This window comes from Coturnix japonica, unplaced genomic scaffold (assembly GCF_054131305.1).
Source record: "Coturnix japonica strain WE unplaced genomic scaffold, WE-NBRP24 Scf125, whole genome shotgun sequence".
Lineage (NCBI taxonomy): Eukaryota > Metazoa > Chordata > Aves > Galliformes > Phasianidae > Coturnix > Coturnix japonica.
The window spans coordinates 26,350-38,719 of NW_028189028.1; the positions used below are offsets into that span (position 1 = coordinate 26,350).

The following is a 12,370-nucleotide window of genomic DNA, read 5'->3' on the forward strand; positions in this document are numbered from 1 at the left end:
ATCTACCCCATATCCGCCCCATAGAGCCCCATATCAGCCCCATAGAGCCCATATCCGCCCCATAGAACCCCAAATCCGTCCCATATTGGCCCCATATCTGCCCCATATCTGCCCCATAGAGCCCCATATCTACCCCATATCCGCCCCATAGAGCCCCATAGAGCCCCATATCCGCCCCATATCTGCCCCATAGAGCCCCATATCCGCCCCATAGAGCCCCATATCCGCCCCATAGAGCCCCATAGCTGCCCCATATCGGCCCCATATCCGCCCCATAGAGCCCCATATCGGCCCCATATCTGCCCCATAGAGCCCCATATCGGCCCCATATCTGCCCCATAGAGCCCCATATCTACCCCATATCTGCCCCATAGAGCCCCATGTCCGCTCCATAGAGCCCCATAGAGCCCCATATCCGCCCCATAGAGCCCCATATCAGCCCCGTATCAGCCCCATAGAGCCCATTTCCCCCCATAGAGCCCCATATCAGCCCCATAGAGCCCCATATCCGCCCCATATCGGCCCCATATCTGCCCCATAGAGCCTCATATCCACCCCATAGAGCCCCATATCCGCCCCATAGAGCCCCATATCAGCCCCATAGAGCCCCATATCTGCCCCACAGAGCCCCATATCGGCCCCATAGAGCCCCATAGAGCCCCATATCTGCCCCATAGAGCCCCATATCGGCCCCATAGAGCCCCATATCTACCCCATATCTGCCCCATAGAGCCCCATATCCGCCCCATAGAGCCCCATATCCGCCCCATAGAGCCCCATATCGGCCCCATAGAGCCCCATATCTGCCCCATAGAGCCCTATATCCCCCCCTTCCTGCCCCATAGAGCCCCATATCCGCCCCATAGAGCCCCATATCAGCCCCATAGAGCCCCATATCGGCCCCATATCTGCCCCATAGAGCCCTATATCCCCCCCTTCCTGCCCCATAGAGCCCCATATCTGCCCCATAGAGCCCCATAGAGCCCCATATCCGCCCCATAGAGCCCCATATCAGCCCCATAGAGCCCCATATCAGCCCCATATCAGCCCCATAGAGCACATATCCGCCCCATAGAGCCCCATATCCGCCCCATAGAGCCCCATATCAGCCCCATAGAGCACATATCCGCCCCATAGAGCCCCATATCCGCTCCATAGAACCCCATATCTGCCCCATAGAGCACATATCCGCCCCATAGAGCCTCATATCCGCCCCATATCCGCCCCATAGAGCCCCATAGAGCCCCATATTGGCCCCACAGAGCCCCATAGAGCCTCATATCTACCCCATATCCGCCCCATAGAGCCCCATAGAGCCCCATATCGGCCCCATAGAGCCCCATATCCGCCCCATAGAGCACATATCCGCCCCATAGAGCCCCATAGAGCCCCATATCCGCCCCACAGAGCCCCATAGAGCCCCATATCTGCCCCATAGAGCCCCATATCCGCCCCATAGAGCCCCATATCATCCGCCCCATAGAGCCCCATATCAGCCCCATATCTGCCCCATAGAACCCCATATCCGCCCCATAGAGCCCCATATCCACCCCATAGAGCCCCATATCAGCCCCACATCCGCCCCATAGAGCCCCCTTCCCACCCCATAGAGCCCCATAGAGCCCCATATCGGCCCCATAGAGCCCCATAGAGCCCCATATAGCCTCATATCAGCCCCATATCTGCCCCATAGAGCCCCATATCGGCCCCATATCTGCCCCATATCGGCCCCATATCCGCCCCATAGAGCCCCATAGAGCCCCATATCTACCCCATATCTGCCCCATAGAGCCCCATATCTGCCCCATATCTGCCCCATAGAGCCCCATATCTGCCCCATAGCTGCTCACCGTGGGTCGCGGGGCAGGGGCTGCCCCCCCCTCATCCACGTCAGCTCCGTGGGGCTCAACGTGGGGTCGAACGTGGCCCCACATCGGAACGTCACCGTCTCCCCCTTCTTGGCCGTGGAGCTTCGGGGGGGGGACGAAATGCGGGTGGGGGCTGCAAAGGGGGGGGGGCAAAAAATGGGGGGGGGGGGGGCAAATAAGGGGGGGAGGGGGGCAAATAAGGGGGTAGGGGGGCAAATGGAAGGGGTAGGGGGGTAAATAAGGGGGGGTAGGGGGGTAAATAAGGGGGGGTAGGGGGGTAAAAAGGGGGTGGGGGGGCAGAAAATGGGTAGGGGGGCAAATAAGGGGGGGTGGGGGGGTAGATAAGGGGGTAGGGGGTAGATAAGGGGGTAGGGGGGCAAATAAGGGGGGTGGGGGGGTAAATAAGGGGGGTAGGGGGTAGATAAGGGGGGGTAGGGGGGTAAAAAGGGGGGGTAGGGGGGCAAATAAGGGGGGGAGGGGGGTAAATAAGGGGGGGTAGGGGGGCAAATAAAGGGGGGTGGGGGGGTAAAAAGGGGGTGGTGGGGGCAGAAAATGGGGGGTAGGGGGGCAAATAAGGGGGGGAGGGGGGTAGAAAAGGGGGGTAGGGGGGTAAATAAGGGGGGTAGGGGGGTAAAAAGGGGGTGGGGGGCAAAAAGAGGGGTAAATAAGGGGGGTAGGGGGGCAAATAAAGGGGGTGGGGGGTAAATAAGGGGGGTAGGGGGGTAAATAAGGGGGGGAGGGGGGTAAATAAGGGGGGGTAGGGGGGCAAATAAAGGAGAGTGGGGGGGTAAAAATGGGGTGGTGGGGGCAGAAAATGGGGGGTAGGGGGGTAAATAAGGGGGGTAGGGGGGTAAAAAGGGGGGTAGGGGGGTAAATAAGGGGGGTAGGGGGGTAAAAAGGGGGTAGGGGGGCAAATAAAGGGGGTAGGGGGGTAAATAAGGGGGGTAGGGGGGTAAAAAGGGGGGTAGGGGGGCAAATAAGGGGGGTAAGGGGGTAAATAAGGGGGGTAGGGGGGTAAATAAGGGGGGGAGGGGGTTAAAAGGGGGTGGGGGGGGCAAAAAGAGGGGTAAAATGGGGTTAGGGGGGCAAATAAGGGGGGTAGGGGGGCAAATAAGGGGGGTAGGGGGGTAAATAAGGGGGGTAGGGGGGTAAATAAGGGGGGTAAATAAGGGGGGTAGGGGGTAAAAAGGGGGTGGGGGGGCAGAAAATGGGGGGTAGGGGGGTAGATAAGGGGGGTAAGGGGGTAAATAAGGGGGGTAAGGGGGGTAAAATGGGGGGTAGGGGGGTAGATAAGGGGGTGGGGGTCCCATATTGGGGTGGGGGTCCCATATGGGGGGGTCCCATATAGGGTGGGGGTCCCATATAGGGGGAGATCCCATATAGGGTCCCATATTGGGGTGGTGGTCCCATATAGGGGGGGTTCCCATATAGGGTCCCATATGGGGGGGGTCCCATATAGGGGGGGGTTCCCATATAGGGTCCCATATAGGGGGGGGTTCCCATATAGGGTCCCATATAGGGGGGGGGTCCCATATAGGGTCCCATATAGGGGGGTGGTGGTCTTATATAGGGTGGGGGTCCCATATAGGGTGGTGGTCCCATATTGGGGGGGGTCCCATATAGGGGGGGGTCCCATATAGGGGGGGTCCCATATAGGGTCCCATATTGGGGTGGGGGTCCCATATAGGGGGGGTCCCATATAGGGTCCCATATAGGGTGGGGGTCCCATATTGGGGTACGGGTCCCATATAGGGTGGGGGTCCCATATGGGGGGGTCCCATATAGGGTGGGGGTCCCATATAGGGGGGGTCCCATATAGGGTGGGGTTCCCATATAGGGTCCCATATAGGGTGGGGGTCCCATATTGGGTGGGGGTCCCATATAGGGTGGGGGTCCCATATAGGGGGGGGGTCCCATATTGGGGTGGGGGTCCACTTATGGGGGGGGGGTTCCCATATAGGGTCCCATATAGGGGGGGGATCCCATATAGGGTCCCATATAGGGGGGGGATCCCATATAGGGGGGGGGTCCCATATAGGGGGTCCCATATTGACACACCCCCCCCTCTTTATTAGGGGGGGGTCCTATATAGGGTGGTGGTCCCATATAGGGGGGTGTCCCATATTGGGGGGTGGTCTCCATATAGGGGGGATCCCATATTGACACCTCGTCCCCTCTTTATTAGGGGGGGGTCCCATATAGGGGGGTTCCCATATAGGGGGGGTTCCCATATAGGGTCCCATATAGGGGTGGGGGTCCCATATAGGGTGGGGGTCCCATATAGGGGGGGTCCCATATAGGGTCCCATATAGGGGTGGGGGTCCCATATAGGGGGGGGGTCCCATATAGGGGTGGGGGTCCCATATAGGGTGGTGGTCCCATACAAGGGGGGTCCCATATAGGGGGGGTTCCCATATAGGGTCCCATATAGGGTGGGGGTCCCATATGGGGGGGGTCCCCTTATAGGGGGGGGATCCCATATAGGGGGGGTTCCCATATAGGATCCCATATAGGGTGGGGGTCCCATATGGGGGGGGTCCCCTTATAGGGGGGGGATCCCATATAGGGGGGGTTCCCATATAGGATCCCATATAGGGTGGGGGTCCCATATTGGGGTGGGGGTCCCCTTATGGGGGGGGGTTCCCATATAGGGTCCCATATAGGGGGTTCCCATATAGGGGGGATCCCATATAGGGTCCCATATTGAGTGGGGGTCCCATATAGGGGGGGTTCCCATATAGGGTCCCATATAGGGGGGGGGTCCCATATAGGGTGGGGGTCCCATATGGGTGGGGGTCCCGTTACCTCTGACCATGAGCCTGGCCGTGATGCTGCCGTTGCTGTGTGTGTTCCAGGCCCGGCAGGTGAAGACCCCCCCGTCCCCCCCCCGCACGGGGCTGAGCCGCAGGGTCCCATTAGTGAACACAAAGGAACGGTCGTCCTGTAGGGCCGGCTCCAAAGAGGGGGTCAGCCTGGAATAGGGGGGGGGGGTTAATGTGGGGGTCTATGGGGGGCTATGGGGGTCTATGGGGCTGTTAAAGGGGTATTGGGGGGGGTTATGGGGGTCTATGGGGCTGTTGGAGGGGTATTGGGGGGGGTTATGGGGGTCTATGGGGGTCTATGGGGGTCTATGGGGCTGTTGGAGGGGTATTGGGGGGGGTTATGGGGGTCTATGGGGCTGTTGGAGGGGTATTGGGGGGGGTTATGGGGGTCTATGGGGCTCTATGGGGGTCTATGGGGGTCTATGGGGTGGTGAACACAAAGGAACGGTCGTCCTGAAGGGCCGGCTCCAGGGAGGGGGTCAGCCTGGAATAGGGGGGGGGGGGGTTAATATGGGGGGGGTCTATGGGGGTCTATGGGGGTCTATGAGGGTCTATGGGGCTGTTGGAGGGGTATTGGGGGGGGTTATGGGGGTCTATGGGGGTCTATGGGGGTCTATGGGGCTCTATGGGGGTCTATGGGGGGTCTCAGGGGGTCTATGGGTCTATTAGGGGGTATTGGGGGGGGTTATGGGGGTCTATGGGGGTCTATGGGGTGGCTATGGGGGTCTATGGGGGTCTATGGGGCTGTTGGAGGGGTATTGGGGGGGGTTATGGGGGTCTATGGGGTGGCTATGGGGGTCTATGGGGTGGCTATGGGGGTCTATGGGGGTCTATGGGGGTCTATGGGGGCCTATGGGGGTCTATGGGGGTCTATGGGGCTGTTGGAGGGGTATTGGGGGGGGTTATGGGGAGTTATAGGGGGCTTTGGGGTGGCTATGGGGTCTATGGGGGTCTATGGGGGTCTATGGGGTGGCTATGGGGTGGCTATGGGGGTCTATGGGGGTCTATGGGGGTCTATGGGGGTCTATGGGGCTGTTGGAGGGGTATTGGGGGGGGTTATGGGGGTCTATGGGGGTCTATGGGGGTCTATGGGGTGGCTATGGGGGTCTATGGGGGTCTATGGGGGTCTATGGGGTGGCTATGGGGTGGTGAACACAAAGGAACGGTCATCCTGAAGGGCCGGCTCCAAAGAGGGGGTCAGCCTGGAATAGGGGGGGTTATGGGGGTCTATGGGGGTCTATGGGGGTCTATGGGGGTCTATGGGGTGGCTATGGGGGTCTATGGGGGTCTATGGGGGTCTATGGGGGTCTATGGGGTGGCTATAAGGGTCTATGGGGGTCTATGGGGGTCTATGGGGTGGCTATAGGGGTCTATGGGGTGGCTATGGGGGTCTATGGGGGTCTATGGGGGTCTATGGGGTGGCTATGGGGGTCTATGGGGGTCTATGGGGTGGCTATGGGGGTCTATGGGGCTCTATGGGGGTCTATGGGGTGGCTATGGGGGTCTATGGGGGTCTATGGGGTGGCTATGGGGTGGTGAACACAAAGGAACGGTCGTCCTGAAGGGCCGGCTCCAAAGAGGGGGTCAGCCTGGAATATGGGGGGGGGTTAATATGGGGGGGGGTCTATGGGGGTCTATGGGGGTCTATGGGGCTGTTGGAGGGGTCCCAGGGGGTCTCAGGGGGGTCTCAAGGGGTCTATGGGTCTATTAGGGGGTATTGGGGGGGGGTTATGGGGGTCTATGGGGTGGCTATGGGGGTCTATGGGGGTCTATGGGGGTCTATGGGGTGGCTATGGGGGTCTATGGGGGTCTATGGGGGTCTATGGGGTGGCTATGGGGGTCTATGGGGCTCTATGGGGGTCTATGGGGGGCTATGGGGGTCTATGGGGGTCTATGGGGTGGCTATGGGGTGGCTATGGGGGTCTATGGGGGTCTATGGGGGTCTATGGGTCTCTATAGGGTCTATAGGGTCTATGGGGGTCTCTGGGGGTCTATGGGTCTCTATAGGGTCTATGGGGGGGTTATGGGGTCTATGGGGGTCTATGGGTCTCTATAGGGTCTATGGGGGTCTATGGGGGTCTCTGGGTCTCTATAGGGTCTATGGGGGTCTATGGGGCTCTATAGGGTCTATGGGGGTCTATGGGTCTCTATAGGGTTTATGGGGGTCTCTGGGGGTCTCACCACTGGAAGCTGGGCTGTGGGGCCCCGAAGTTCCTGCAGTGCATCAGCACCGTGTGATTCTCCACCACCTCGTAGGGGGTCTCGTCCTCCGTCAGGATCCGAACGGGCAGCTCTAAATGTGGGGAGGGGGCTTCAGGAGACCCCCCCCCACCCACCCTGCCCCACACAGCCCCCTCCGCCCCATAGATCCCTATAGATCCCCATAGATCCCCATAGAAACCCCCCCCTGCCCCACACAGCCCCCTCCGCCCCATAGATCCCCATAGATCCCCATAGAAACCCCCCCTGCCCCACACAGCCCCCTCCGCCCCATAGATCCCCATAGAAACCCCATAGAAACCCCCCCTGCCCCACACAGCCCCCTCCGCCCCATAGATCCCCATAGATCCCCATAGAAACCCCCCCTGCCCCACACAGCCCCCTCCGCCCCATAGATCCCCATAGAAACCCCCCCTGCCCCACACAGCCCCCTCTGCCCCATAGATCCCCACAGATCCCCATAGAAACCCCCCCTGCCCCACACAGCCCCCTCTGCCCCATAGATCCCCAGAGAAACCCCCCCTGCCCCACACAGCCCCCTCTGCCCCATAGATCCCCATAGAAACCCCCCCTGCCCCACACAGCCCCCTCCGCCCCATAGATCCCCATAGATCCCCATAGAAACCCCATATAAACCCCCACCACCACCGACCCTGCCCCACACAGCCCCCTCCGCCCCATAGATCCCCATAGATCCCCATAGAAACCCCCCCTGCCCCACACAGCCCCCTCCGCCCCATAGATCCCCATAGAACCCCCCCCTGCCCCACACAGCCCCCTCCGCCCCATAGATCCCTATAGATCCCCATAGAAACCACCCCCCCCACACCAACCCTGCCCCACACATCCCCCTCTGCCCCATAGATCCCCATAGAAACCCCCCCTGCCCCACACAGCCCCCTCTGCCCCATAGATCCCTATAGATCCCCATAGAAACACCATATAAACCACCCCCCCCCACCCACCCTGCCCCACACAGCCCCCTCTGCCCCATAGATCCCCATAGATCCCCATAGAAACCCCCCCTGCCCCACACAGCCCCCTCCGCCCCATAGATCCCCATAGACCCCCATAGAAACCACCCCCCCACCCACCCTGCCCCACACAGCCCCCTCCGCCCCATAGATCCCCATAGACCCCCATAGAAACCACCCCCCCACCCACCCTGCCCCACACAGCCCCCTCCGCCCCATAGATCCCCATAGATCCCCATAGAAACCCCCCCCTGCCCCACACAGCCTCCTCCGCCCCATAGATCCCCATAGAAACCCCCCCAAACCCAATGGGGGGAGATGGAGGGGGGGGTTGGTTGGCCCCATAGAGAGTAGGGGGGAGTGGGGGGGTCCTATGGGGGTTCTATGGGGTCCTATGGGGTTCTATGGGTATTTGGGGTTTCTATGGGTGTTCTATGGGGTCCTATGGGGTTCTATGGGGTCCTATGGGGTTTCTATGGGTATTTGGGGTTCTATGGGGTTCTATGGGGTCCTATGGGGTTTCTATGGGTATTTGGGGTTTCTATGGGTATTTGGGGTCCTATGGGTGTTCTATGGGGTCCTATGGGGTTCTATGGGGTCCTATAGGGTTTCTATGGGTATTTGGGGTTTCTATGGGTATTTGGGGTCCTATGGGTGTTCTATGGGGTCCTATGGGGTTCTATGGAGTCCTATGGGGTTCTATGGGTGTTCTATGGGGTCCTATGGGGTTCTATGGAGTCCTATGGGGTTCTATGGGTGTTCTATGGGGTCCTATGGGGTTCTATGGGGTCCTATGGGGTTCTATGGGGTCCTATGGGGGTTCTATGGGTATTTGGGGTTTCTATGGGTATTTGGGGTCCTATGGGTGTTCTATGGGGTCCTATGGGGTTCTATGGGGTCCTATGGGGTTTCTATGGGTATTTGGGGTTTCTATGGGTATTTGGGGTCCTATGGGTGTTCTATGGGGTCCTATGGGGTTCTATGGGGTCCTATAGGGTTTCTATGGGTATTTGGGGTTTCTATGGGTATTTGGGGTCCTATGGGTGTTCTATGGGGTCCTATGGGGTTCTATGGAGTCCTATGGGGTTTCTATGGGTATTTGGGGTCCTATGGGTGTTCTATGGGGTCCTATGGGGTTCTATGGAGTCCTATGGGGTTTCTATGGGTATTTGGGGTCCTATGGGTTCTATGGAGTCCTATGGGGTTCTATGGGGTCCTATGGGTTCTATGGGGTCCTATGGGGTTTCTATGGGTATTTGGGGTCCTATGGGGTTCTATGGGGTCCTATGGGGTTCTATGGGGTCCTATGGGTTCTATGGGGTCCTATGGGGTTTCTATGGGTATTTGGGGTTTCTATGGGTATTTGGGGTCCTATGGGGTTCTATGGGGTCCTATGGGGTTCTATGGGGTCCTATGGGTTCTATGGGGTCCTATGGGGTTTCTATGGGTATTTGGGGTCCTATGGGTGTTCTATGGGGTCCTATGGGGTTCTATGGAGTCCTATGGGGTTCTATGGGTGTTCTATGGGGTCCTATGGGGTTTCTATGGGTATTTGGGGTCTCTATGGGGTCCTATGGGGTCGTTGTCCCCCGTACCCACGACGTGCACGAAGCCGTTGGCCATGACCCGGCCGTGCCTATGGGGGTTCTATGGGTCCCTATGGGTCTCTATGGGTTCTATGGGTCCCTATGGGTCCCTATGGGTCCCTATGAGTCCCTATGGGTCTCTATGGGTCCCTATGGGTCCCTATGGGTTCCTATGTGTCCCTATGGGTCCCTATGAGTCCCTATGGGTCTCTATGGGTCCCTATGGGTCCCTATGGGTCCCTATGGGTCGCTATGGGTTCCTATGGGTCCCTATTGGTTCCTATGGGTCCCTATGGGTCGCTATGGGTTTCTATGGGTCCCTATGGGGGTTCTATGGGTCCCTATGGGTCCCTATGGGTCCCTATGGGTCTCTATGGGGTCCCTATGGGTCGCTATGGGTCGCTATGGGTCGCTATGGGTCGCTATGGGTCCCGTACCCACGACGTGCACGAAGCCGTTGGCCATGACCCGGCCGTGCCTATGGGGGTTCTATGGGGTCCTATAGATGTTCTATGGGTCCCTATGGGGTGTCTATGGGTCCCTATGGGGTCCCTATGGGTCCCTATGGGTCCCTATGGGTCGCTATGGGTCGCTATGGGTCGCTATGGGTCGCTATGGGTCCCGTACCCACGACGTGCACGAAGCCGTTGGCCATGACCCGGCCGTGCCTATGGGGGTTCTATGGGGTCCCTATGGGTCCCTAAGGGTCGCTATGGGTCGCTATGGGTCCCTATGGGTCGCTATGGGTCCCTATGGGTCGCTATGGGTCGCTATGGGTCGCTATGGGTCCCTAAGGGTCGCTATGGGTCGCTATGGGTCCCTATGGGTCGCTATGTGTCCCTATGGGTCGCTATGGGTCGCTATGGGTCGCTATGGGTCCCGTACCCACGACGTGCACGAAGCCGTTGGCCATGACCCGGCCGTGCCTATGGGGGTTCTATGGGGTCCTATAGAGGTTCTATGGGTCCCTATGGGTCCCTATGGGTCCCTATGAGTCCCTATGGGTCTCTATGGGTCCCTATGGGTCCCTATGGGTCCCTATGGGTCGCTATGGGTCCCTATGGGTCTCTATGGGTCCCTATGGGTCGCTATGGGTCCCTATGGGTCCCTATGGGTCGCTATGGGTCCCTATGGGGTTTCTATGGGTCGCTATGGGTCCCTATAGGGTTCTATGGGTCCCTATGGGTCCCTATAGGGTTCTATGGGTCCCTATGGGTCCCTATGGGTCTCTATGGGTCCCTATGGGTCCCTATGGGGTGTCTATGGGTCCCTATAGGGTTCTATGGGTCGCTATGGGGTTTCTATGGGTCCCTATAGGGTTCTATAGGGTTCTATAGGGTTCTATGGGGTGTCTATGGGTCCCTATGGGTCCCTATGGGTTTCTATGGGGTTCTATGGGTCCCTATGGGGTTTCTATGGGTCCCGTACCCACGACGTGCACGAAGCCGTTGGCCATGACCCGGCTGTGCCTATGGGGGTTCTATGGGGTCCCTATGGGGGTTCTATGGGTCCCTATGGGTCGCTATGGGTCGCTATGGGTCCCTATGGGTCCCTATGGGTCCCTATGGGGTTCTATGGGGTTCTATGGGTCGCTATGGGTCCCTATAGGGTTCTATGGGGTTCTATGGGTCCCTATGGGTCCCTATGGGTCCCTATGGGTCGCTATGGGGTCCTTATGGGGTGTCTATGGGTCCCTATAGGGTTCTATAGGGTTCTATGGGATTTCTATGGGTCCCTATGGGTCCCTATGGGTCGCTATGGGTCGCTATGGGTCGCTATGGGTCTCTATGGGTCCCTATAGGGTTCTATGGGTCCCTATGGGTCGCTATGGGTCCCTATGGGTTCCTATGGGTTCCTATGGGTCCCTATCGGTCCCTATGGGTCCCTATGGGTCCCTATGGGTCCTATGGGTCCCTATGGGGTTTCTATGGGGTTCCTATGGGTCTCTATGGGTCTCTATGGGTCGCTATGGGTCCCTATGGGTCGCTATGGGTCTCTATGGGTCCCTATGGGTCTCTATGGGGTTCTATGGGGTCCCTATGGGTCCCTATGGGGTGTCTATGGGTTCCTATGGGTCCCTATAGGGTTCTATGGGGTTTCTATGGGTCCCTATGGGTCCCTATGGGGGTTCTATGTGTCCCTATGGGTCGCTATGGGGTTTCTATGGGTCTCTATGGGTCCCTATGGGTCTCTGTGGGTCGCTATGGGTCCCTATGTGTCCCTATGGGGTTCTATGGGGTTTCTATGGGTCCCTATGGGTCTCTATGGGTCTCTATGGGTCTCTATGGGTCCCTATGGGTCTCTATGGGTCGCTATGGGTCGCTATGGGGTTTCTATGGGTCCCTATGGGTCCCTATGGGTCCCTATGTGTCCTATGGGTCCCTATAGGGTTCTATGGGGTCTCTATGGGTCTCTATGGGTCGCTATGGGTCCCTATGGGTCGCTATGGGTCGCTATGGGTCCCTATGGGTTTCTATGGGTCCCTATGGGGTTCTATGGGGTTTCTATGGGTCCCGTACCCACGACGTGTACGAAGCCGTTGGCCATGACCCGGCCGTGCCTATGGGGGTTCTATGGGTCCCTATGGGTCCCTATGGGTCGCTATGTGTCCCTATGGGTCCCTATGGGTCCCTATGGGTCCCTATAGGGTTCTATGGGGTTCTATGGGGTCGCTATGGGTCCCGTACCCACGACGTGCACGAAGCCGTTGGCCATGACCCGGCTGTGCCTATGGGGGTTCTATGGGTCCCTATGGGTCCCTATGGGGTTCTATGGGGTTTCTATGGGTCGCTATGGGTCGCTATGGGTCGCTATGGGTCGCTATGGGTCCCGTACCCACGACGTGCACGAAGCCGTTGGCCATGACCCGGCCGTGCCTATGGGGGTTCTATGGGGTCCCT

General features: G+C 58.9%; 1 protein-coding gene across 1 annotated transcript in view; it reads right to left on the minus strand.

Annotated features, from left to right (window-relative positions):
- LOC146751146 (neuronal-glial cell adhesion molecule-like) overlaps nucleotides 1-12,370 on the minus strand; it is a gene marked incomplete at its 3' end in the record, with an annotated part of 93,114 nt that overhangs the window by 26,342 nt on the left and 54,402 nt on the right. Inside the window, 3 exon segments of the mRNA XM_085535482.1 lie at nucleotides 1,851-2,001; nucleotides 4,674-4,840; nucleotides 6,872-6,983. Coding sequence (XP_085391608.1) covers nucleotides 1,851-2,001; nucleotides 4,674-4,840; nucleotides 6,872-6,983 — 430 coding nt within the window.